The sequence below is a fragment of the Camellia sinensis genome, chromosome 2 (assembly GCF_055761805.1).
Source record: "Camellia sinensis isolate YWXY chromosome 2, ASM5576180v1, whole genome shotgun sequence".
Taxonomy (NCBI): Eukaryota; Viridiplantae; Streptophyta; class Magnoliopsida; order Ericales; family Theaceae; genus Camellia; species Camellia sinensis.
Genome location: NC_138962.1, coordinates 123,324,185 through 123,352,121, shown reverse-complemented (window position 1 = coordinate 123,352,121; position 27,937 = coordinate 123,324,185). Strand labels below are relative to the sequence as shown.

At 36.3% G+C, this 27,937-nt stretch overlaps 1 protein-coding gene across 11 annotated transcripts in view; it reads left to right on the top strand.

Moving 5' to 3' along the window:
- LOC114302501 (C18orf8) overlaps positions 1-25,186 on the top strand; it is a 40,822-nt gene extending 15,636 nt beyond the window's left edge. For 6 of the 11 annotated variants that reach the window (XM_028247532.2, XM_028247536.2, XM_028247534.2 and 3 more), the window contains 9 exons: positions 5,522-5,675; positions 6,054-6,163; positions 6,261-6,348; positions 16,383-16,718; positions 20,740-20,814; positions 21,189-21,799; positions 21,993-22,101; positions 22,213-22,392; positions 24,761-25,186. In XM_028247532.2, coding sequence (XP_028103333.2) covers positions 5,522-5,675; positions 6,054-6,163; positions 6,261-6,348; positions 16,383-16,718; positions 20,740-20,814; positions 21,189-21,799; positions 21,993-22,101; positions 22,213-22,392; positions 24,761-24,937 — 1,840 coding nt within the window. In that variant the 3' untranslated portion in view covers positions 24,938-25,186. The remainder of the gene's footprint in view (positions 1-5,521; positions 5,676-6,053; positions 6,164-6,260; positions 6,349-16,382; positions 16,719-20,739; positions 20,815-21,188; positions 21,800-21,992; positions 22,102-22,212; positions 22,393-24,760) is intronic. The other 5 variants (XM_028247537.2, XM_082915544.1, XM_082915541.1 and 2 more) reach the window with 1 other exon arrangement.
- The last annotated feature ends 2,751 nt before the right edge of the window (positions 25,187-27,937 follow it).

Sequence of the window (27,937 nt, the reverse complement as noted above, 5' to 3'; positions counted from 1 at the left end):
AGAGTATGCATTTCCTAAGTTTTCATCTAAGCAATTCATAGCAAGACTACCAAATGCATAATGCAAGGCAATTGAACAAGGACAGGTCATTAAAGAAGTTCTTATGCATAAGGCTTCTTAATTATACTATTTCTAAGCTCCAACTTGGGCATTTCATAACGAGGTGGCTGGTTCGACTTAAAGCATTCAAATATGATTATGAATACGATTATGACATGTGGTATTAATTTGGGGTGTTATAGATGAACCTATCTTGTTCGATGATTGTGTAAGAATGATTAAGGAAGTACAAGAAAAGTGCATCCCTCAAAAAAGGGAAGTTGACCATAAAGAAAGAGAGAGTGGGCTGATGTTGGAGCTCCTCTTGGACTCTAAAAATTATATATATTGCTTTCTTTAAGGGTTCTGGGCTTCCCCCCCAAATTCCTTGCTCAAATCTATGCAATATTAATACAGAAAATATATATTTTTTGTACTAGAATTTTTTGAAGTTTGCAGGTCAAATAAAATAAATAAAATACACTTAGTTAACACAAAAATAATAATTTTTGGGCTCGGAGTCCGTCTATTGAATCTCAAATTGGATCAGACCCATGTGTGCACGAAAGCATTGGGATTCCCAATTCAAATTAACCAGTAACACTTTATTAACATTCAAACGTCTAATATTGGGCCCGATGTCCATTTTTCGGATCTCATGCCAGTTGGGATCGAGTGCATGCAAAACGAGGCAGTCGTTGCACTGCCTTTCACAATAAGAAAAGTAATTCTAATTTAACAAGGTTGACCCTATGATTATACTAACACATTCTACTAGGCTTAGAGGGTTTGTCCCTCGGGTGTCGGGTTGGCTGGAGAATTGGTGCATGCAAATCGAGGTGACCAGATGCACAAAAGATAACTGACAAAAGTCTAAACTTAAATGAATAAGGAAACTTGTGGGTTTAATTATAATTAATTAGCCAAGGCCCTTGTGGCAAGTTGGTGTGTAGCTTCACCTTAGGGTGCAGTGAGGAAAGGTTAGAGATTCGAGCTGATGGACCAGCAGCAACTCCTTTAAGTGGTACACTTATGTACACTAACTTTACTAACAAATCTAACTACCTAGCTAGAATTTTGACCAAATATATATATATATATATAAATATAATTAATTAAACTTAATTGGAGTTGCATTAAATTAATTGGAAGTTCAAATTTTCCCTGGTCATTACAACCATAATGGAATGATGCTCACGGCAACCTTCTTGTGCTTGGTGAGCATGCAAAACATGCCTTCTTCAATATTCTACTTGTTAAGGACATGCATGGGATCCCATATCCCCTTGTCCATATGCTTACTTACATAAGTGGGTCATGCCCTCCATAAGGGGATAAATATGCTTACCATAATTCCCCATGGGCCTACAATACACAAAGAAGAATGAAATATTAATTAAACTTCACATTTTTGACATTGTAGCATTATCTATTATGTTAAATGGACTCTTCCAAGTTGTGTAGCTAGGAAAGTGGCTTTTGAATATGGCTATCTTCTATTGACCTTTACATGGGCAAAAAATAGTCCCTCTCTCCCCTTGTTTCTCTGACACTATAAACTATGATGCAGTTATTAATTTAAAAACAATTTGGACTTCTCTAACCGTGTGTATGAAGCTGACTCTTTTGTATAATGGGTGCTTGTATGTTCTGCTTGAGCAAGAGAGTCTCCATCATAGTTTGTGGGATAAAAGAGTACAAGAATGTACCTCATGTAAGATTGGTGTTTTTTTAAACAAAATCATTTGTTAATGCTTCATCTAGCCTTGAGCCACATTCTGGAAATATAAATTTATGGTAAGATGCAATAAATACTCTCTGTCAAGTGATGTATCATGGTTATGTCGCTTTGCCAAACCTAATGTGGACCAAGACAACACCTCTGACTTTTCAATTCATTAGGGGAAAAACAGTAAAATAATATTTCAGCGAGATTGATGAACCTTTTGGATCTTATAAATAGAAAAATCATGGTTAAAGGACTGTTTTAGTGAACCCTATTGCCATTGACGAATTTTGTGTTATGTAAAGATCCTATGTTCATCATTTAACAAAAAGTATTTATCTATTAGTGGAAGCAACCTTGTTAAGGAATAATACAATTGCTTTGCTTATTGATAATTTTCCATTCCAGTTAATTATGCAGTATTTAAGGAGTTATTACATGGAACCTGTCATGACCCCATCCCGCCCCAAACAGAATAGCAGTTGTGACCGGCTAGTAGTGCCTAACTACCGAAGGCCTAGCAGACGACAAGACAAGACTGGACTAAAAACATTGGGGCTTATGCGGAAACATTTGTCTATCAATTATCAAGAGTCCATTCAGAGCATGTGCATAAGTTGTATGAAAACAAAACAAGCAAGCTTCTTATTTTATTTATCTTGACAATTACAAGTCCGAACAACTAAAGGAGAAGTACAACATTTACAAACATACTCTAAACAAAAACCAAAACATATATACAAGGCTATCGTCTCTAAACCGTGTCTCTCAAAAGTACAAAACAAAAGAAAAAGGCATCTAACTTGACCTCTCGTCTTGAACCTATTCTTCATCATCATCTACATACATATAGGGGAGAAGGGTGAGCCAAAGCCTAGGGAACAGTAATATAGTAAAGTAGTAAATGAATGAACATCGATGATTTTTAACAAAACCAAGCAAAAGATCATGTTTCCAACATAATATAATTTTATCAAGCCAAAACAAGCTCAACTTGCAAGCATATACATAGCGATGAACATTCTATGGGTTTCGAATCAGGAGTCCACATCAGGTGACAAGAGGAGCTCAGTTAGCTAGAGGTTATTGGCATGATTCCCAATAACAAACAAGATCCAAGATGTCATCTTAATACATGATGCAAAAATATAGGATGCTCATTCATAACAAAACAATATTATAGCTTTCTTAAACATATCATAGGTTTGCATTTCGAATCATAGTTTTAACAAACATAACTTTACTACACTATTACTCACAAACGGCTCCTTGAACACTAGGTATTCTCTTCCGAAGCTTGACCTACATAAAACAAGAACAAAGCATTGAAATATCTAACTTAATATGCATAAACATAGTAATCCGAGTGTCTAAGCTTGGCTAGGTGTTTTCCTGAACTTCTCTCAAGTGTCGAGCATTATTCTAAATCTAATTCAAGTCATAAATGAGTGTCAAACAAATACAAGGAGTGTCCAATGTGAGAAAGGGTCATAAAACACAAAACAAAGTATTTTGCGCATGTGCGGGGCTCAAACCGCACGTGCGGGACAGGCCGGGCATGTGCTTATTTCAGAATTGAATTGGTGAGTTGGGACCTAGCCTACGGGGCTCTCAGCTACACGTGCAGAACTAGGCAAATCAGCCCTGTTCGAATTTTCTTCATGTTCGAAGTGTTCTCTCTTGGTTATAAGGCTAGGGCTCATGCAAATTCAACCTAAAACATGAGAATTTAATGATAAATATAGAAGTATGATTGTTTTCCAAATCAATAACTTCAAAACATGATTTAGTTTCAAAATTTATGGATCAAAATCGAAGTTTTATCAAGAATTTCATGAACATGAGTTCTTACTCAATTCTTTCTTTCTAAATTCTCAAAACATGAAGGTAACTCATAAAACTTCTTGGAAATCACATGAAAATATGGCGGTGGAACTTCTCAAGGGATAAAAATATCAAAACCTTAGCATGAATCAAGATTATTAAACTTGTCTTTCATGGTTTTCATACTTCTCCTACTCTTTCTCTCATTTCCTCTTCATTAGGTCAAATTAATCTTAGTTTCTTCTCAATTTCTACTAGTAGGTAGGATTACTGCAAGATTTAGAATTCAAATTTACCTCTTGGATGATCAAAAATGATGATTTTGGTTGAAATTCTTGAAGCCCTTTTCTTTCTCTCTTGTTCTTGCTCTTTCTCTTCTCTTCTCCTTTTCTCTTCTAGTTCCTTCTCTTTTCTCCAGCAGAATTCCTTTCCTTTCTTTTGTTTTGTTGAGTTAAAACAAATATTGGTATTAAGGACAAAAACTAGGCAAGGCAAAAAGGGTGAGGTATATGAAAATCACACTTAATTAACACTAATCCGGTTTAGCAAAAATTCATATACCATGAAATGGACGAGCGCATTAGACTAGGATTTTTAAGCTCCTCAATTAGTGCAATAGCACATCCTATGATTTTCAATTCAAGTCTAAAGTCATCCCCTAACTCAATGGGCAAAACAAATAAGTCTTAGACATAAGGTTCCAAACTAACTTCTTCTCATTTCCAATTCTAATAAGTCCTATTTCACATAAGCATATAATACAAGGATAAATGCAGTAATAACATGATATGCATTATGCATGAATGGTTGGTTGTTACATTCTTCCCCCCTTAAGAAGTTTGGTCCTCCAAACTTGCCTTACCTTGTGTTGTAAACAAATCCTAATATCTCATTCTCATTTCATCCTCTCTTTCCCAAGTACCATAGCATCCCTTCCAAATTCTCCTTGCATTCTACTTTCACCATCAGTATTGCTTTGTTCCTCAATTGTTCTACTTGGCGATTAATGATCTGAATAGGGCGCTTTTCATATTCCAAATCTTCATCAATAACCAAGTGGCCATATTCTATCACGTGGGAAGGATCCCGAGCATAACCTTATAACATGGAAATGTGAAATACATTGTGAAGTTGCTCCATCTCTGGCGGTAATGCTAATCAATAAACCATTGGGCTAATCTTTTCCAAAATCTCAAACAGCCCTATGTAATGTGGAGTCAATTTTCCTTTCTTCCCAAAACGAGTCTGGCCCTTCATTGGAGTAATCTTCAAAAACACATGATAACCAACTTCAAATTCTATGTTCCTCCTTAAATCAGCATAGCTCTTCTGACAGCTCTAGGCAGTCTTGAGTCGGTGTTGGTGTAGCTAATGTTACTTTCTCGATCTATACTTTCTATTCTTCTTGAGAAATTCTCTATCTTCCCCCACTCAAATTTTCTAGCTTTCAAAAGACAAGTGAGTGGTGGGGGAGGGGGATGTTACTTTTAGGGATAAAGCCCCTATATTTTAAAGTTCAACCCTACCCTATAGGCTATAGTAGAGTATCTTTTCCTTATTTAAGCTATATCAATATAGCCAGCTAGAAAACTTATCCACTTGTTTATTCTTGGCATAATCCTTGTAAATAATTGGTATCAAATTTTCAGTGATCAGGTGTGATCGATCTCATCTGTGTAAGATTACAAATTTCTCTTTCAACATGTCCAAGAATGGGCTTTGTTCTTTAACTTGAAAGGAAATTAAATGCAGCTACTCCAAAGTAAATAATTTTGTTCTCTGCTTCAGTTTATCTTCAAAGTCTAATTGTTTGATTTGGTCTGTCTTTTAGTTCCATGAACTTTGTGAGAAGCGCCGCCCCCCCCCCCCCCCCCCCCCCCCCCTTTTTTTTTTCCCGTCCAGTTCCATTTCACTAATGGTGTTTGATTACAGTGGGCTCGATTTGTTCTCTCTCGATTCTGAGTGGAAATCACTCCATTTGGTTGAGACAAAGAGATTTAATGTTAGCTGGTATGTCTATACACATGAAAGTCGAGTGGTTCTTCTTGCTTCAGGAATGCAATGCAAGAGTTTTATTGGATATCAGGTATTGCTATTTGCTTCTTTTGAAACTGTAACTTGATTGCGGAACTGTTTATTAGATCCAAATGTTCTTAAAAAGTAAATGCAAACTTACAGTATGCTGTTTTATTTTTATTGGAATTTTTTCTTTTTAAACTTATAATTGCATATGGATTATCTGAGGTGTGAGCATGATGTGTCAACTGGGTTTGAAAAATTAGTGGCTGAAAGAAAAAAAAATCTCTATTATTAATTTCCTGCTGGAACAGATTTTCATCTTCTTGTTAAATAATGAATTTCTTAGGTGAAGATTAAATTTCTTGGAGTAGTATGTTCATCTATTATCACAGCCCTGAAGCCTGTTTCTTCTGTTAGTTTGACTCAGTTTATTTTTTCTGTTTAGCTTTCATCTGCAGGGATTATTCGTTTGCCAAGGTTTGAGATGGCAATGGCTAAATCTGAGGCAAATAGTAAGCCCGTCCTAGCTGCTGCTGATGTCCATATTGTGACAGTGTAAGGTTTCAGTTTTTGTTTTTTTCATTGAGTTCCTTTTGAGAGTAGAGTTAAGTTCAACCAAAATTTAATTCCAAATTCTCTTGTCAATTCACAGTTATGGTAGAATATATTGCTTGCAAGTTGATGGAGTTGCAATGTTACTCCACTCATATAGGTTCTACCGTGATGCAGTTGTACAACAGGTAAAACTCTTGCTGCGGTTCCTCAATCTTTTGGTCCATTTAAGTTCAGCACCTGGAAATTGATCCAGTGGTGAGATGGTAGCGTTTTGAACTAATGTGTGTTAGGTACATGTTAACAACAAGCATTAAGCTTTACCATTTCAGTCTGTGCATGATAAGAATTATCAATTGAAAGAAAATTCCAGATGCTGTTCATGAATTTGAGGGACGTGCTTCTGTATAATTTTTAATTGATGAAGAACTGAAATCTCATGATGGGCTTGGTTTGCTTGCTGAAGAATATAAAGGCAAATGCTTCTTGTTGATACTAGTTAAAATGTAAAGTATGAAAGATTAGAGAAGTAGATGAGAGGAAAGGGAAACTAGACATAATAGGTATTAATTAACCCTACACTGTAGCACATTTATATTAGACTAAAAATATATCCATATGACAAGAGTACCCTCACTAGTATAAAATAGTGACAACTATACTATTCTAACACTTTCCCTCAAGCTGGAGCATGGAGGTCAAACATGCCCAGCTTGGTAGACAACAGCTGAAAAGAGGGCCGAGCCAATGGCTTGGTGAGAATGACACCAAACTAAGAAGTAGAATGACGATTGGAGTGGTGTCCGTGCTTTGTAGACTACCTGCCCAATCAGTATCGCTAAGGCCAGTGGTAGACAAGGATGAAGATGGATGATATAAGAGGTCACGACCCGGAGCACTTTTCAAGTAAAGCAAAATACGACACACATCATCAAAATGCGGTTATGGGGAGCATGCATAAACTAACCAACCACACTAACAACATAAGTAATGTCCGATCGCATAACCGTGAGATAAATAAGCTTGTCAAGAAGGCGACGATAGCGACCAACATCGGGAAATAAGTCACCATGCTTGCCATCAAGTTTAATGGAGGACTCCATAGGAGTGTCATTCGATTGAGCACCCAAAAGATAAAGTCTCAGAAAGGAGGTCAACACATTTCCATTAGAGGGAGAAGACCTGTGGCAGAACGAACAAGCCGCCTCAATCCCAAGAAAATATCGAACATTACCCAAGTTTTAAGCAAGTGCTGACTTAAATAACGTTTTAAGTTGGTGATACCAGCAGAATCACTACTAGAGAGAATGATATCATCCACATACACAATCAAAACAACAGTACTGGCTAAAGAGTGTTGAAAAAAAACAGAGTGATCATGGGTATAACGTTGAAACCCATATGCAAGGACGACACTTAAACAATCAAACCAAGCACGAGGCAACATGTTCAACTCATACAAAGCCTGGAGGTTGATCCATATAGACCTCCTCTTGCAAGTCACTATGCAGAAAAGCATTTTTGATATCTAGTTGAAATAAGGGCTAGACTGACTAACAACCAAACGAGAAAAAGTTTAAAGATAATCAACGCCATAGGTCTAAGTATAACCTTTAGCAACCAAACAAGCTTTAAGGTGCTCAACAGACCCATTAGATAGATACTTAACAATAGACCTAACAACAACCAACAGTAGGTTTCATAGGATGAAGAGGTGTAAGTTCTTAAGTCTGATTTTGGTGAAGTGCAATCATTTCCTTATCCATCAAATGTTTCCACCCAGACATGGACAAGGCATGTTGATACGAGGTAGTAAGAGCAACAGAGGACAAACTACAAGCAAAGGAATAGAAATAAGGAGAAACTTGAGCATAAGAGACAACACGTCGAGCTTTGGACCGTTGATAAACTTGCCAAGGAGACTTAGAAACCACATCAAGAATTGACAAAGGAGACTTAGAAACCACCTCAGGAGATGAAGACTCAAAAGGAACTGGAAGAGTAGGAGTTGGAAAGGAACACTCCTTCACAAAAAGAGAGAAGATCCGAGGACAATTGGGGACCATGCAACAAAAAAAAAGAAGCAAGTAGACTTAAAGAAAGTGACATCAACACTGACAAGATATCAATGAGACTCAGGATAATAACAACGATAATCTTTTTGAGCCCGAGAGTACCCTTAAAAGACATTTCCTAGCCTAAGGGGATAACTTATCTTGACTAGGGTTAAGGATATGAACAAAGGCCACACAGCCAAAGGAGGAAGAGGAAATGGTGATTCATTAGGATAGAGTAGGGAGAATGGAGAATGATTTTGTAAAACCACCAAGGGCATACAGTTAGTTAGAGAACAAGCAGTAAGCATGGTGTCAGCCCAAAAATATCTTGGAACCTGCATATTAAACAGTAAGGTATGAGCAACATCCAACAAATGTCAATGCTTGCGTTCATTAACACTATTTTGTTGTGACGTTTGTGCACAACTAGTCTAATACATAGTACTACGATCAACATAGAATAATTGAACAACAAACTATATGTATTCTTGAACATTATCAGATCCAAAGACCTTAACACATTTACCAAACTAAGTGCAAATGCCATATAAAATTTGAAAATGATACTAGGTAAATTAGATCGCTGCTTAAGTAAAAATAACCAAGTCATCTGAGAATAATCGTCTACAAAAATAACAAAGTAAAAAAAAAATCATTAATAGTAGAAGTATGAGAAGGACCCCAAATATCCATGTGGACTACTTCAAATGACGCAAACTCGCAACTAATAACTCAATTAGGAAAGGAACTATGATGATGCTTGCCAAATGGACAGGCTTCACAATCAAGACTAGAAATAGGACTCAAATCAGGAACTGCCAATTTAAGCTTTGCCAATGATGGACGACTTAAATGGAAATGCCACTGGAAAAGGGATACAACGGCACTCAAAGCTGATGAAGAAGCATGAGAATGATTAGAGTCTAAGTAGTATCAGAAGTAGTATAAACTGCCTTTCTTATGTCCCAAACCAATCTTCTTGGTCTTGAGGCCCTGCAAGATACAAGCAGGAGAGAAAGTTACAGAGCAAAGTAAAGCTTTGGTCAAGTGACTGATGGAAAGCAAATTAAAAGGAAAATGAGGAACACAAAGATTAGAGGGTAATGAGAAAGACTCGGTGGGTCGAATAGTACCCTTCCGACTAACAAGATAAGACGACTCATCAGCAAGAACAATACTGTGTGTAGCAGGATGTAAATAATTGCAAAGAGACGCTTACCAGACATATGAGAGCTAGAGCTAGAATCAAGGATCCAAGGTTGACAAGAATGAGCTGCACAAGCAATATTACCAGAACTAGCTAAAGTGGCATTGGAAGAAGAAGGCAAAGTAGCACGGAGAGACTGGACCAAATCAGAAAGCTCACTGAGGTGAGTGTTAAGTGCACCAAAATCATACAGAGGAGCAACATGGTCAGATGAAGTAGAAACCTGGTGAGAGGATGAAATTGCATTGGTAACTTGATGTATATAATTAGGCTTACCATGCTTGTGCCGACAATATGGCTTGGTATGGCCATTAACACCATAATAATCACACTTCCGATCACTGTGGCATGACGAACCACCACCACGAAAATGACCTCCATGAGAGGCACTAGAAGAACCATCATAATGAGAGATCTCACACACACCACTATGTGAATGACGACCTCCAAAGCCACCACGAGAACCCCCATGAGAATAACCACGACCTCCACTTTGGGGAACCAAAGTAGAGGAAGACAAAATGAGTGGTAGATTCTAGTATAGAAGAACTGTGACCCAACAAATAACGCAACAATCGAGAGTAGGCATTGGCAGCGGTACGCAAAGTTTCAGTAGCAAGAATTTGGTCATTGATTAGAATCCAATCCAGAGAGCAATGAGGCAATCATAAACGCCTCTCAATTACTCTTTTGTTGCACTAAGTGAGTAGTAAGAGGCCGATGCTACGATAACTGATCCCACAAATTTTAGAAGTACTATAATATTTGGATGACGAGCGCCCAGATTGCTTAGTGGCAAAAATGATTTAGGGAGCAAGTTTCAAATCTACCTCGAGGTTTCATAAAACTTGACGCTAGTCGCCGCATGGGGTTCAAACTATGCCAAAGCCAACCCATCACAACAAAATCTTCACTCAACCAGTCATCATAGGACTCATCCTCGATGGGAGGAGAGTTGGTAATAAATTTCAACTTAAGCTTCCCACGCAAAAATATCTTCTTTACATGTGCCCAGGCCTAGTAATTCTGCCCAGCTAATTTCTTTGTACTAATGGACTTTGGCACCTCATCATCTTTAAGGATAGAGGGTTTTGTTTCAGCCACGAGTTGAAGAGAGATCACAACTCACAAACAAATAATACGAACTAAAGAGACCCAATTAGGACGCAACAAGACAAAACATTGGAAGAGCTAGAAATATAATACAACTCCAACAAGGCAAATCAATTTTTAAAAGGCTTTATTGAGGCTTGCCTCAATGTTCACCTTGCCTCGAGGTTGAGGTAAAACGCATCAAGGCTTTGATTTTTAGACTATACTGCCCCAAGGCTTGCACATCACAGTTTGAGATATACGCCTTTTGTGCATGAGCATATAATGAGTACGCACATGAAGTGGTTGCTTAGGCTCTTGTTAAACATAGTCTAGTAGATGGTTTAAACACAAAAATTAAAAAATAAATAAAAATAAATTAAAAAGAACCCTTTTTGCAACTATATGCTATAGGAGTAAATGATCAATCAAGAAAAAAACACCAAGTTAGGCTTCATTTGGCAACATGGGTTTGTAGCCAAAAAACCACTATAAATTGTCACATCACTCTCTCTACTTTCTATACGTCTTTCGTAAACGGCCAAGAAGCCAACTAGAATAGTCAATTCCCAAGCAAGGCCTTAATGCTCAAGTGAGAAGCTCAATCACTAAAGTTAAGGATATCAATTTTACTTTCGATGAAAGTTTCATTCTTTGCAGTGAAATGTTCAATGTCTTGAGAAGACAAGTATTTATACCTTAATATTTAATTTTTACTTATTTATTTATTTAAATTTATTTTGGTTTCATTGGGTTATTTTACTATTTTGAAATATTGAACTTATTAAATATTAAAATTTAAAATTTAAAATTTGAAATGCTTACGTCTCGATGCCTTGAGGCTTACGCCTCACCTCATGAGGGGTAAAGCATCTTGGGTTACGCATTTGCCTTTAAAAACTTTGGGGCAAACTAGCATCAACGAATGCTAGAAGAGCCAAAGAACCAAGCAAAAAGCAGCAACTTGCTGGAAGTGCAGTACGAACACAAGGAGAGAAGAACCCTTGTATTGTTGAAGTATACATACGAATTCAACAAAAGGGCAAACGAACCTCCAAAATGTACTCCTACATCCAGTCGGCACCTGTAGGTTGGTTTTGAGCAAAGAGAAACACCAAAAAACTCCTCAAATTGCAGATCAAAAATATTGGACTCCTTAGGCCAAAAAATTTCAAACAATTAAAATCATAATCAAACAAACTCCAAACAATCCAACAAAGGTCACCATAAATCTTAGAAAATCAAGACGAGTCGGATCATGTGTTCAACGAACAATGATGTCTGTACCAGCACTGACGTCACGGTACCAATGATGACATCAGCACTACAGTCACCTCACTGTGATCTCCAGATTCTATGAGTAAGTGCTAGGAAAGGATCGGTTACTCTGATACCAAGTTAAAATGTAAAGTATGAAAGATTAGGGTTTGGAGTTAGAGAAGAAGATGAGAGGAAGGGGAAATTAGACATAACAGGTGTCAGTATTAATTAACCCTACACTGTAACACATTTATATTAGACTAGAAATATATCCATTTGACGAGTACCCTCACTAATATAAAATAATGACAACTATACTATTCTAACAATACTTATTCTAATTTAATTCAGACAATGCCTTTAAACTGCACCAATTAACTCTGCCAGAACATCAGAGGAAAAAAAAAAAAATGAAAATACAACAGCAACAATAACCGACTTAAGATAGTAGGTTTTTTGGCTAGTTACCAAACATTGTTGAGTAATATAAGAAAATGATAGATCTTCCTATATGACTCCTCATATGCTTAGGTGTAGCATTAGCTTTGTTGGTATCTCGTGCCACATTCTAAGGCAAAGCTGCAGTGTAGAGTCCGGGTTGGTACATGCTTATTTCGGTGTCTGTGTGTCTTATCCATGAATTGGTAGGATAATAATGGAACTGATGATTTGGTAGTAAACAATTTCCAATTTGAAGAAATTTGAATGTGATCTGCACACTATTGGAAGATTTATCTAAGATATGGCAGTGTTGTTTTTGAAACTCTCCTTAATTTGTTTGAGAATGTTCCTTTGATATGCTTGTCTTTCTTAAATGTTAGTGTGGAGAAAGTTGTCCAAGTTTTGTTAGTAACCAAGAATTATGGATTTTATTACCATGTGACTAGTGTTGGTCTTTTATTTTTGTAAAAATTTATGTATTATTGATTGATGTTTATTGATATCTATTACAATGATTCATGATTCCTATATATAGAAGAGGGTGAGTGTGTAGTAGGTAAGGAGTAGGTGAAGTGGAGGTGGTAGTGGTGTAGTGGGTTAGGTTTAGTGGAGTAGGTGAGGTGGTAGTGGTGTAGTGGGTTAGGTTTAGTGGAGTAGGTTTAAGTGGGTGAAGTAGGTGGAGAGTAGGTGGATTTTAACAGCCCCCCGCAAACTCAAGGGGGATAGGAACTAACCAACTTGAGTTTGGAGAGAGTAACAAAACAAGAAAATACATAAAAATAAAAGAGGATAAGAGATACTGTATGGTCGTGTCAGACCATTGGTGAAGACACTGGATGGTGGTGTCATAATGTTGTAGAGGACACTGTATGGGGGTGTCATAACCATGTAGAGGACACTGTATGGTAGTGTCATAACGGTGTAGAAGACACTGGATGATTGTGTCAGACCAATGTAGAAGACAGTTTATGGGGTCATGTCGGACCGTTGTAGCAGACAATGTTGTGACAGTTGTTGTGACAGTTTACGGAGTCTTGCTGGACCCTTGTAGAAACTAACCGGAATCAATGTCGGGACAGTTTACAGAGTCTTGTCGGACCCATAAAGGAGCTAACCGGAATCAATGTCGAGACAGTTTACAGAGTCTTGTCGGACCCATGAAGGAGCTAACCGGAATCAATGTCGGGACAGTTTACAGAGTCTTGGCGGACCCCTAAAAGGTCGCAACCTCAAAAGGTGTGCCCAATCTTTCAAAAGGCGTGCTATCAAAAGGCGTGCCCAATCCATAAAAAGACGTGCCATCAAAATGTGTGCCCAATCCATAAAAAGACGTGCCATCAAAAGTTGCGCCCTCAAAAGGCGCGCCCACTTCATCAAAAGTCGTGCCCGACAGAAAGCGTTGAGCCATCAAAAGGTGAGCCAGAGACGCGGCGAGGCACGTGAGCGACAGAGTGGTGTGTCGGCCGCGTCGTCAGTGTCGATATAAACCAATGCGGAGGCGGAGGAAACCAAACTAGACTGATACCTCTGAACTTGTTATTCTGAAACAATCTGTAAATACTCTGTATCCAACCCTTCTCGGAAACACTCAGCAACCCAAAAAACATGGCCTCTTCTTCCCGTTCAGCTACCCAGAATATGGCCTCTTCATCCCGTGGTCTACTCACTCTCTTTCCCGACCTCAATGAGTCAACAAGAGAGAGAACTGGTGCGGTGGCCAGTGAACCTCAACCAAACACCTCTGTGTTTGCTCCGTTGAACTTTCCGATGCGGTCGGTGGAGCAAAAAATGGCGGTGCAAACTGATATTGAGGCCAATCAGTATACTCTGAAGTCATGTGTGGAAACCATGACTGCGGTTACAAATTTGTCGAACCGGCTGCAGAGTAGGACAAATGAGGTGCAGCAGTTAAACGCCCAACTGGCTCTGCTCCAACGCATGTATAAGGATGCGCGAGCAGAGTTAAGTGTGCTAAAGGCGGAAAATAAGGAGCTGAAGCGGAAGGCCACCGTGATGTTCCGATTTGGAGGTCCACCGTATGCTGTAGTGGAGGAGCAGGGAGGAGGCAACTTGCTTGGTGGTCTAGGAAGCACGGAGGCAACACCGGCAAGGACCACCCAGGACGGAGGCAAGAAGAAAAGACCGGCGGCTGAGTAGAGAAGAAAAATCCCACTGTGGGTATGGTAGTTTTGTTTTTGTTTGTGTGGTTTTTTTTTTTTTTTTTTTTTTTTTGATGTAAAAGTGTGATCGGGGTTGATCCCCTGATATGAATAAAATGACAAGGTTGTGGAATGTTGTTGGTGTTATTTTGTGGTGTTGTTTTGTTTAATAAGAAAAATAAAATAAAAGAAAATAATGGATAAAGAAAATAGAGAAAAATATTTGTGGATGGGTGATAAGAAAAACAGCAGTGTGATTTTATTATTATTATTTTTTTTTTTTTGGTGAAAGAACGTGGATGAAATAAATTAAGAGAAAGGAGAGATATGATTAAAGTGGGTTTGAAAGTGGGAAAAGATGAGAGAGAGGGAGATAGAGTGGGTGCATGATGATGATGTTGGGTCCATGGAGAGAGAGAGAGAGAGGGATGTCCAAGAAGCTTGTGCTTTTGACAGTTACACATTACCCAAGCTGTATGTGAAGATGCATGTTACTGTCTTACACTTCTGCAGGCTTGGTATTCTTTGTGGGGCACTTGCAACACGTGACATTGAAAATTGTATTCGAAAATGATGACATCTCCAACATGAAACGTCTTGGAAGCAGCCCAGGCCTTGTAATCAATATTCCCAATGATGGTTCAACCAGCGGAGTCCCCAACCTTGTACACTGCTGCCATTGAAACCTTCAAGCCAGCAAACATGACTACCAACAACAGAGCCACAGCTCTACACCCCACACCCAAATCCATGGCTAAGAGAGAGAGAGCAAATCGGGAAAAAAACAGCAGTGACGAGCAGAAAAGCAGCGCCAGAAACGCCAACGACGACGACGAGTAAGAGTACAACCACGGATATGTGAGAGGCGAGGTGAACGGCGATAGAGGCTAGACGATGATGCGGGTGCCGCCGCCGACATAGCGGAGGAGGGGTGTAAGAAAATGTTGAAGAAGTCAAGGTATGTGTAAAAAATAAGCGGAATAGGTTGAGGTCCGGCGGGCGGCCAAGGCGAGGTTGCCGCCCGCCGGTGAAGCGAGAAATACTAAGGTCTTAACCTTGCTCTGATACCATGTAAAAATTTATGTATTATTGATTGATGTTTATTGATATCTATTACAATGATTCATGATTCCTATATATAGAAGAGGGTGAGTGTGTAGTAGGTAAGGAGTAGGTGAAGTGGAGGTGGTAGTGGTGTAGTGGGTTAGGTTTAGTGGAGTAGGTGAGGTGGTAGTGGTGTAGTGGGTTAGGTTTAGTGGAGTAGGTTTAAGTGGGTGAAGGTTTAGTGGAGTAGGTGAGGTGGTAGTGGTGTAGTGGGTTAGGTTTAGTGGAGTAGGTTTAAGTGGGTGAAGTAGGTGGAGAGTAGGTGGATTTTAACAATTTTCTTTAGCTAACAAATGCTACGTTGTCAATATTCAACTGAACTATCAATAAATAAGTAAAATAAAATTCTAAATGCCAACAATTGCCAACAATGAATCAATCTCTGGCCAGCTCTATGTAAAAATGCTATAATGCTCTTTTTTAACTCAAACAATAAAGGTGCCCTCCTGCAGTTATCATTTGTTAAAAATGATAAATGTATGCTTAGGCAAACCTGTTTTAGGTACTTGCATGGGAGTTAGAAGGGAGGAGGTGTAATTAGGTGTTTGATCATGTTGTTGATCAAAGTAATTTCATACTTCTCTACACAGTTGTCATTGTCTGTCTGAATGGTCTTATATTCTCATTGCCAGCATTTTTCTGATATTAAATAGTTTTCATGTCTTTGGATTACCTAATGTAGTGGAAAAACTTTTTTCTTTTTTGGGTGGAACCACAAGGTTAATGGAAACTATATTCGAATTCCGTTTGTGTTACAAATAATTTTCTCATGCATGCTTGTGTTTTGTGTATTTGTACTTGTGGAACCAAAGTAGTGAAAATATTTTGACTTCACATCCAAACAGGGGCTTTTTTATGTTCTCTGTCGATAAATAATGAATTTTTTATTATTGCATTTTCAGGGTTCATTGCCAATTTATTCAAGCAAGATTGCTGTGAGTGTGGTTGATAATGTCTTGCTTGTTCATCAAGTGGATGCAAAGGTTGTCATACTGTATGACATATTCTCAGATTCCCGAGCACCTATTTCTGCTCCACTTCCACTCTTGCTAAGAGGTTGTCCTAGGGTCGCCACTTCATCCTCTCAATCAATTAGTAGAGATGCAGAAACTTTAGAGGCTAAAGATTTAAGTGATACGGAAGCAATCGTCTATGGAGATGGCTGGACTTTTCTTGTTCCTGATCTTGTATGTGATGCTGCTAATGGACTTTTGTGGAAGATTCATCTGGATTTAGAGGTAAATATTGGGTTTTTGTTTTGGCATATTTTTTGTTACTAGTTGGCGTAAGTGGGGGTTGCATTATCATTGATAGAAATAATACAGCAACGCAATATACAATGTTTTTTCAAGAAAATCTCCAACACGAAATACAAAATACTACTACTTTTCTATTCTAGCAATCATAAACACATCTTACATTTCATGAACCAGCAAACAAATTGGCCCCTTGTCTTGAAATTGAACTCTATGGGTTAGCCGGTTAGAAAGATTGCTTTTTGTCGTCTCTCGTTTCCTTCTCTGTAGCACCAACACTGCCACCACTTTCAAAGCTGGAACTGAAAACAAATCCACCTTCAAGTTTTCCCTGCGAAGTTAATTGAAAAATAACATTAGTAATTTGTGTGGGTACAGTACATATGATTCTATACAAATGTGAACATCTTCGCAAATAGTGTTTTCCATAGTTCATTTTTGAAATAAATATTTAACCGCTAGAGAGTAACCAACCTTCTCCACAAAGCAATCCTCCGCAACAATGTTTGAAATGTAATTCTTTTTGTAGTAAGGAGATAATTAGTGTTCAAAACAAAATGTTCTTTGAATCCTTTCTTGAAAATAATTCTAAAAATTTTCATCTCACTTGCATTTGTGTTTTATAAGATTAGAACAAACAAATGAAAACTCAGAATCTATGAAGCACGAGCACAGACACAGACATGGATACAGACACAGACATGGTGATTTTAAAAAATTGGAATACGAACATGGCAGGGGACATGACAAATTATTATTATTATTATTTATTATATATATTTGATATGTAGATTAATATTATGTTACCAAATAATCAAAATTAATAACAACTAACATTAATTCAATATATATAAACCACTACATTTAAACAAATTGATAAATTATCCATATTTGAACAGGTGTGTCCCTATCGTGTCCCTTGCAAAAAATAAAAAAAATTTATTTGGTGTCCTTGTCGTGTCCCCAGCGTGTCCTTGCAAAAAATAAAAAAAATAATAGTGATAAATAAATAAATAAAGGGACATGCCATTTGGCGTGTCTCGTACGTGTTCCCTTGTCTAACACTGCTACAATGCCTATTTTGATGTATTTGTGCTTCAAAGCTCTAAATACTTTAAATGTTTCATGTCAAACAAATGAGAATAGGACAAACATATGAATGCTGTTACATGTGACAGATTTAGAGATAGATCAATCTGCCACACTTCTTATTGGAGTATAAGAAGTTATCTTTAATGCATTACATCCCTTATTTTTGTAAAAATCTTTTTTATTTTCTGATGAAGCATACACATACTGATCAAATATCGTAAATTGAGTTACACACAATAATGTCTTTTCTTTTATTTGGGTGAATTAAGTCATAAAATAGAACAAGAAAACTATACACAGATACAAGGGGCATACCCTAGGCCCTAAAAAAAACTATACAAATGCCAGAGGCACAAGCAAGAACTAAAAGGCCAAAAGAGAGGAAAACCAAAAGAAAGAGCAATAGAGCTACCAAAGATCAAGGCTAAACCAGGGAAATGTTCATAGACCACATGCAACTACATTTTTTTTTTTTTTTTTGGGGGGGCGGCTATCAACACCACAAAACCTGGATAGACAACCAACAAACAAGGCCATAGGTAAATTCAGCACTGCAGCAGCACATCTATAGTATTACCATGAAAACCTCTCCTGGACTATGACACTTCACCAACAGTGCTAGAGCAGCCAACTATGAAAGCCACGGGAACAAAAGAAAGAAGAGGCAGCTGCACCAGCACACTAAACAAGCAAAAACAGAGATTAATAAATGTTTTGATCTTGACAAGATATACACATTATTATAACCAACAACTTTCTTTGACTGAATATAATGATATTCAGATAATGTTGACTCCTAACCCATCATATATACTTGTTTAACACTACAAGAAGCGTCAATTGTTTTTGCAGCTCCTAATGCCAAGCAGTGTGTGCTCTCATTACAAACAAATGACAAGGGTAAATTAAAATATATGGACAGTTGTCTATGGCAACTGTAATTAGAGAGAATCATGCTTACCAAACAGCAGAACAAAGTCAAGCCAACTGCAAACAGGTCTTTTATTGTGGTTGATGCATTTTGATATAATATTACACAAGCAACAATCAAATTGGCAAGGAAAAGAAATCACAATGAATATTGTGAGGGTGCACCGAAATGATACAAGGGTAATAGTATGAACATCCAAAGCCGTTTTACGAAAAGGTGTAATCAGCCATTTTGTCAAACAAATTGAGTATATAATAGAAAGGGCTAAGACTTATCAATAAACAACAGTACTTTGGTCATTACACCGTATAATTCATATCAAGTGATTTCAAATAATCTTGGTATATGATAAGATTTTACTAATTCTCTCTTAATCCAAAGGCAATCTATATAATGCCCTTCTATATAAAGCTATATAATTTCTCCAATTCTTTTTTTCAGTATGTTTCCTTTTGCATGGATGAGTTCCAATCCATCACATAAGATTTCTATTCAGGACTGAGAGGGGGCCCTCCTGCAGATGCAAATCCACATCAAAGACAATAACAATATTTATGGCATTAAATAAAGACTACCAAATGATTTTCTTCATTCACATTTTTTTCTTGGTGGCTTAGGGTTTAGGTTTTAGGGTTTTTCAATGCTTTGTTTTTGAATTTATTGTAGTGTCTTTAAATCTACAAAGCTAGCAATTTTGTTCAGGTATTTATTGTATGCCCAACACAGATGGCTAATTTCCGAAGAAGTAAGCGTGCAGGTTTTCATATGAACATATTCACAAACACCTCGTAGGCATGTTCAATGGCTGCAAACCTATAATCAATATATAAATCACAACTCAAACAGTACAAAGAAAACATGTTCCAAGAAGGGAACATGTAACTTCTTTGTTAATTCTAAGAGCAAACAATTAAGAGACGTGCAATCTTAAACACAAAGCAGACATGTAATTTCTTGGTTAATTGTTAACAAACCTTTGTGGTGAGTTAGGAATGGAACCTGATATCCAATCTTCACCCGAGCAACACCTCAATAGTGAACCATTGTTTGAAAAGAGAGTAGAGAACAAACATCATCACTGTATGGGAATGCCAGGAAACCCAAACCTCAGGCATAACATAATTCAAAAGAAACCTTCGCTTGTTTCTCTTCTCTGGTTTTCTGCAGCATGGACAGATCCATTGTCATGTGCTATAGGCCTCAATTAAGGCAACTTCTGTGAAAAAGAGCAGATTTGTGCGGCCTGAATATTAGAAGGAAAATAAAATAAACAAAAAAATTAAAAGAAAAAACAAACAAACAAACAATTACAAAATGAAAACACAAGATTACCTGAAAGGAAATCGACAATAAACTCTTAACACTTCAATTGTTCAACGTAACCCATGTAACATCCAACAATAACCTAACATCACCAAAGGAAGCAAATTCAAAACGAAGATTGGGAAAAAAAGAAGGGAATCATAAAAGAGTTGCCAGAAGAAAGCAACATAAATCATCAAACAAGAACTGTAGCTAGGGTTTTGATGTACGTCGATGATCTCATCTCCCCTGAATTTGTTTATGGACAATGAGATCTGTGAAGCAGTGAAACCTCAAATAGTAGTCTTTGTCGGAGCTGCGGAACTGAACAATGACTGCAAGGAATGAGTAAATGGAGAGGGGAGAATATGGAACGGTAGAGAGTGAAGATGAAAGGTGGTTCACCGAACGGTGCGAAAAAACATAATCTCAAGTTGGCTGCAATTATTTGTAACACCTGGCTTGAATTCCACAAACACAGCACACGTATACATCGCAATTTTTCTTGGAACAGTACAGGCAGCAGCTATCTTGGTTCATCTGTTATTCTATTTGCACAAAATGGGTATATTAGGTATTTTAATGCATAAGACTCACCTAAGAATTTTTGTGCTTTTATATAATGCATATAGATATGTTCTGTTATTCTTGAAGTGAGTGTTGATCTTTCCTTTGCAGGCTATTTCTGCCAGTAGCTCTGAAGTGCCATCAGTACTAGAATTCTTGCAGCGACGTAGGTTGGAGGCATATAAGGTGGTAGCATTTTCCACATGAATATTTATATGGTCTTATTACAATTGGCCTTATTTGCTTTAGGGGACACTGGTATGGAAATGCAAATAATGTTTCAGTTTTTCTTCCATGGTTTTCAAAAGACACATCCATTAATTAGATGCAGCCATTGTGTGAATTGCAGTCATTGGTGAAATTTGTGCTGCTATAATTGAATTTTTTTTTATTTTTATTTTTAACTTTTGGATCATTATGATTATCCTTTATATGTTATTATGAATGGATTTAATTTGAGTATTTTTTTTTTTTGGTTCCAATACCCTTGTTCTGGATGTTGAGTGCCTAATTGCCTGTAGACATGGTAGTTATGCAGTGTCACTTTTTTTCTTTTTCAGGCTAAACAATTATGCTTGACAATAGTAAGCACTATTATTCTTGAACGAAGACCAGTGTCCATGGTTGCTAGGGCAATAGATATATTAGTTACCTCTTATTCAAATTCAATCAAAATGGGCAGTTATTTGAAGGGAACGAAAGCAGAGAAGAGTTCACCTTCTGGTGTTCCACAAACAAATAGCTCTAGTACTATTGCTGATGATTCCACCAGTAGAGTAGATGCCTCTGGAAAATCTGTCAAACATGAATCTGCTGGTGGAGTGCATAACGAATCTATGAATAGATCTGTAACTTTCTCAGCTTTGGATTCTGAGGATAATGCTAGCATTGAACCCCAAAAAACCAGCTCAGGTGATCTGCATTCTTTGGGTGGTAAAATGGGTGTTGAAACCCATAGTGCTGGAGTTCATCAGTCAACTTTACAATCTCAACTTCTTGGTCCAGGTGACAACCCATTGAATGCTAATGTTACTGACCATCAAGAGTCCCAAGTTACTTCAGCAGCAATTTCTCCAGACGAAATGTACAGCTTTGTATTTGCTCCTGTAGATGAAGAGATGGCCGGAGACTCTTCTTACTTGGTTGCTGTCATTATTGAGTTCCTTCGCAGGTATGCTACTAGCTGTTTTGCGTTAGTGCAATAAAGATAAAGCAATGACCAAATGGACCAGAAAGCCTAGCTTAAGGCATATAACCCAAGTTATTATTGAACATCAACATTATTTTCATTATACAGACCTTTTTTTTTATTTATTTTTGTTCTGGCGGTACCTTAACGTCTTTGTCTATTTCTGTTGTTGTAGTGCTAATTTGGAAAAGATTAAAGTACATCCAAATATTTATGTGTTGACCATACAACTGTTAGCCCGCAATGAGCGATATGCAGAATTGGGGCTGTTGATCATAAACAAGGTTTTCCCTTGCCTGCTCATAATAATTTGTATGCTTGGTAGTGATTAAATGCTGCTATTTTTCTGCTCTCATTTGATGTTGAATTTCAAAGCTCTGTCTGTTCTGTTACAGATGCTTGAATCCTCGAGAGAAGTCGCAATGCAACTGCTGGAATCAGGTCGCCAGAATATCCAAACAAGGAAGTTGGGTCTGGATATGTTAAGGCAGCTCTCCCTACATCATGACTATGTTTTGTTGCTAGTTCAAGATGGATACTATCTTGAAGCTTTACGGTATGCACGGAAGAACAAGGTAACTCATCCTGTGAACTCCCCTAACATAGAAAAATGAAACTAATTTATATGCACTTAAAATAGTCCTGCAAAACTGAAGCTGGGTTTATAATTCCCATTCTTCCAAGTTGGTACTTAATTATAACCTCATCTTGTCATCATCCTATCCTGCCCCAAATGGAGTAGTGTGGTAATCAGCTAGTAGTCTTTGACTACCAAAGGCCTATCTAAACAAAACAAAACAATAAATAAACTTGAATAATAATTGGGAAAAATTAGCAGAAGCATTTCTATCAACCATTACAATTCATTCAGAGCAAGTGCATAAGCATTTGAGAAGAAGCAATTTACTTCTCAAAAGTATCTCAAAGAGTACATAGCTTTACAAGAAGTACAAAACATCACAAGAGAACCGATCTCTTTCAAAAATTGAATATTTACAAAACTTCGAGAACACATTCAAAACATAACTCCCAACTATATTGCATGTATAGAAAGTTTAACAAAAATGAGGTCACTTAAGCTTGCTCTTCATTACCTACATACATATAGGGAAGAGGGGTTAGTCATAGCTCAATGAATAGTATTATAACAAAGAGGTAAGATGAATGGATACAAACAACTTTTATCAAACACTAGCATTTCCAAATCATATCTTAGTCATAAGCTTGCATTTCTCAAACAATGATGATGTGCATTCATCAAAACAAGACAAGACGAGGGAATAACTGGTTTGGGTACCAATTAGACGAATCCACCAACAGGTGGCCTGGAAGATCTCAATCACATCGCTACTAGCATGCTTACAGTTCTTTAGTAGCTAGGACCAATTTGATGATGTCATCTTTATACATTTCACATGTAAATATAGGATATCCATTCATAACAGCACATTTCAATGTATACGAAAACATATTATATTTTGAGTTTCAAAACATAAAAGTTGGACATAAAATTGAAGTAATACTATTCACCAATGGCTCTTACAAACGGGGATGATCCACGGGATTATTACAAGAAACAATGTCCATTGAAGCTCTATTCTAGTTTGTACAAATCTTAAGTTTAGGTTAATTTAAGTGTCACTTTAGTTCAGTTCATTTCCCTTTGGCACGAGTTTTGGGATTCTAATTAGTCTTTCCTATGTATTAAAACAATTCGTAAGGGTCTTAGAATGTTTTAAAAAGAAAAAACACTATCTAGAAAGCCTAAAAGAAGTTAGGAAAGAAATGGGTACAACCCATAACCAGTAGATCCTCTTGGTATATATATATTTGATAAACTACCTTAAAAAAACAAAAAATAATGATTTAATCTTCAAAATGAAGATCAAGCTCTAGTACAATGTCAGTCTTATAGAATTCAATCTTATAGAAGAATTAAGAAATATGGAAGAGCAAGGGAGAGAGAGAACAAACTGTACGACAATAAGAAAACACATAAGATCATGGGGTTTTCCTAGTGAGCACAATTTGGGGCCTGGGGGTGTGCTCTCTAGTTCTCAGATTCAATACTCACTAGTCCCAATAAGCTCCTTAGGGCCAGTCTATACAGAGCGTTTGCTTTGACTTTAAATGGAGTCTCTACAAGTGGGCGATAGGATTGGTTCTCCAAGCTTAGTCGAGCTGTGCATAAGCTGGCCCGGACACTTAGTTCTAAGGACACCTAGTTATAAAATATATATATAAGGATAAATAATTATTATTATGTAGTGTATATGAATATTTAGGTCAAAGATAATACTTTCGGACAATTACAAAAAAAACACTAGGGTTTTGAGGCTTGTAACAAAATGAACTTTGAGTTTTTAATTTTGTCAATTTAAACCGCAATTTTTTGATTTGCTTTCAATCTAAACCAGTTGCCTATTTTTGTTAAGTAAAATCGACAGAAAAAATAGTATTTTAGTTATTAAACCCAATGTGAGTATACACAAAATTTCTAAAATATCACTTTTTATTGAGTTTAATGAGTAAAATATCATTTTTTTTCCGTTGATTTTGCTTAACGAAAATAGGCAAATGGTTTAAGTTGCAAACAAATCAAAAGTTTGGGATTTAAATTGACAAAATTAAAAACTCATGGTTTAATTTGTTAAAAGGGTCAAACCCTAGGGTTTTTTTTTTTTTTTTGTGTGGTAATTTCCCCTAATACTTTTGAAGTCTGAAGGAGATAAATAGGTATAATTTTTCATAACTTTTGTTTTATTATTAAATTTTAAGTTATTTTATTCAAACTTTTAATATATTCCTGTGTAACTGTTGGAAAGTGTTTGATTAGTGTTGCCATTGGTGTTTGACACGACACATTACCTTCTAAGAAGTGTTTGTGCTTCTTAGCTTGGCAGACTAAAAGGATTTCTAACATGGTTATGTGGTGGGCTTCAGGTGAATACAGTCCGACCTTCATTGTTTCTTGAAGCAGCTTATACTTCAAATGATTCACAACATCTAGCTGCAGTTTTGAGATTCTTTTCAGATTTCATTCCTGGGTTTAAAAGCACTCCAGATCATAATACATACTGCCGCGTTCTTGCTGAGATGAATTCTTCTGTCACTGCTTGAGGTATCTGATAAATGGACGATTGATGTATCGAATTTCAAGTCACAGTTCCTGTAATGCTTTGTTGCTAGCAAGGTTTTTGAACACTCTCTTGTTGGGATCAGTAAATCAGATACTCAAATTTTATGTTTAAAAATATGTGGAAATGTGTAGATGGCAGAATACAGGCTATCCCTTTGTTTGAACCAGGAAATAATAGGCAAACTACCTGCGTTTCTTGTGTTTAATTAAATCATAGGTGATTTCTATAATCTGATTCGGTACTGAAAATGGTGGGTATCATTATGTTATATGAAAAATTGAGATAAAAACAAATAAATAAATAATGAATTTCAATCAAATTCTTGTATTATAGGATAAATTATACTTACACCCTCTGAGGTTTGGATTTTAATACATCACCTCCTGACATTTGGAAAATTACACTAATCTCCTGTCATTGTAATTATTTAGATGGAATGAAGACATTGAACTCATGCACTCTTTCTTTTTTTGTTTTGCTTTACTTTCTTTTTTTTTTTCTACTGTCCTTTACTTTTTTATTTTAATATAATTTCCTATGTTTTTCTATTAGGAGTTGTTACTTTTATATATGTAGGATGATGTATGAAATGAAATTATGAACCACAGGGGTGGACATGTAATTTTTAAAACGTCAAGGGATGGGTAGTAATTGGACTAAATCTCAAGGGGTGTCAATTTAATTTATCCTTTATTATAATTAGGGTGATTGAGCCGATAAAGTTTAATCTTAAAAGAATGTGACATTTAAGAGTCAAATAACTTCAAAATATTTTATTAATGATGAAATCCAATTTGAGATGAATTTAAATAAAAATATAATTTTTTTCAAGAACTTCAACATTCATAATCTTAAATGCCATAACAATTGTTTAGAATAAAATATCCATACATTAAAAGATAATTAAAGTTCAGTTTTGAAATTATAACTTCTAAATTTAGACTTTAAATGCCACGAATGAGGTCAACTCCAAAATGCAAATTACATAAATATCTAACTAATATAAGCATGTTAATTAAACAAAGTAGGTAGGTTTATATGCCGATGTCTAAAATAATAATAAAACTCAAAAAGGGTCCGGATACACTCGGTTTTTAAAAATATAAATAAATAAATAAATACAACGGCTCACCAATAATCATCTAAGACATTTGAAATGAATAAATTACATGATAGAATCACATTATCCAAATTCCCATTATCTTTGTTAAAATGATAGTAAGGGTAATCAATTTCTAAAATATTTCAAAATTCAATACAAAATCCATACCATTGAAAACAATAAAATATCTCATCCACAACCCAGTCAACCTAGTCGAGTCTAACTAGAACACACAGTATTTATTTTCATCATTCACCCTTAAATTTCATAAAAATAGATGCTTTCTTAAAAAGTTTCATTTTTAAGTTACAAACATTTCAAGAAATTACTTATATAAGTCAAATCATAGATTTTATATAAGTCAAATCATAAATTTTATCACATTCATCTATTATTATCATTTAGCATGCAAGTATACCCAAATCTCTTATTAAAAATTCAAGAACATAATTGATGATCATAATTAAATTATTCATCATCTCTAAACTAACAACAGTACCAAAACTCATTCAAATTCAATGAACATAATCTTCTAACATTGGTATTAAACTAGCAAGCAAACTTTTAATAGAAATTAGTATATTAATCGTTGTGAAATTTAAATGTATTGATGAATGCATATTATTTTCTTCATCTTAGTAGCCACTAGCCCACTAATTTCATTTTAGTAACTTTATTTCTTGAATTAAAATGAAATAATACAAAGCCCTAATTTTCTTTAAACTAGTGACATGGTGTAACAACCCCGACCCATGATTAACTGTTAAGCTATGATTAAGTATGCCAAATAAGTAATTAAGATGAAATCCTGAGTTTATTACATGTGTGTTGTATTATCTGTGTTTATATCCGTCTCCTGTAGAAATATCTGTTTGTGTTTCTGTTTTACTCTGCGAATTGAAGGCCTTATCGGCATCCGATCATGAAATTGACTTGGTATATGTGTTATTTAGAATTTTTAGAACATTATGATAGGTTCAATTGAAATTCGAACGAATTAATTAGGATTGAATGATGTGAATTAGTTACCTAAGCTTAGCTTAATTAAATGCCACTAATCAAGCCTATATAAGGCTTAAGTTGATTTTAGAACCTCACTCACACTCCTATTTCATCATTCTTGAGGCTTAAACATGAGAGAGAAAGGGAAAAAGGAGACTTGAACTCAATTAAGGAGAGTTGAAGAGAATTTGAAGGAATTGAAGAAGCCTTAGGAGAATTAAGCTTCCACACTTGTGAACTTAAGCTTAAGGTAAGAATTCAACCCATGAATTAAGTGTTTGGCTCAATAAGAGGATGACTTCAAGAGAATTGAAAGAGTAAATACAAAAATTAAGCTTAGATGATAGAATTGAGCATGGTTCATTTCATGACAATTTGAGTTTGAATTTCAAACAAATCTCACATGCATGTGTCTATCTTACCTTTATTTTGAGAATTCATCTTGTTTGATGCCACTTTATATCAATTGATCATGTTTTGGAAGCTTTGAAGTCAAGTTAATGTATGCATGTTAAGGGTTCAAAGTTTTAAGGTTTGTTTTGTGCAATTGGCAAAGCTTTGGGCCTTGATTTCATGAAACGATCTTTAATTCTCCATGTTTTGCAAGTTTCCAAGTGTTTTCTCAACCTTTGGGTCCCAATGTTGAGTTTTGAGGCTTTGAATTCAAAGTTTGCATTACATACATCAATCTGGAAATTCCAGATTCTGCTTTTTTGCTCAAGCGACAGAATCTGCGCTTGAGCAACCCCTTTGTGTTTTGCACCTCCTCTCGAGCGGCCAAAAGTTGGCTTGAGCGTAAAATGCATACTCTTAGAAGTTCACATATTTTGCAGACCGCCTGAGCGACAAGAGTTGCGCTCGAGCGAGGACCTCAGT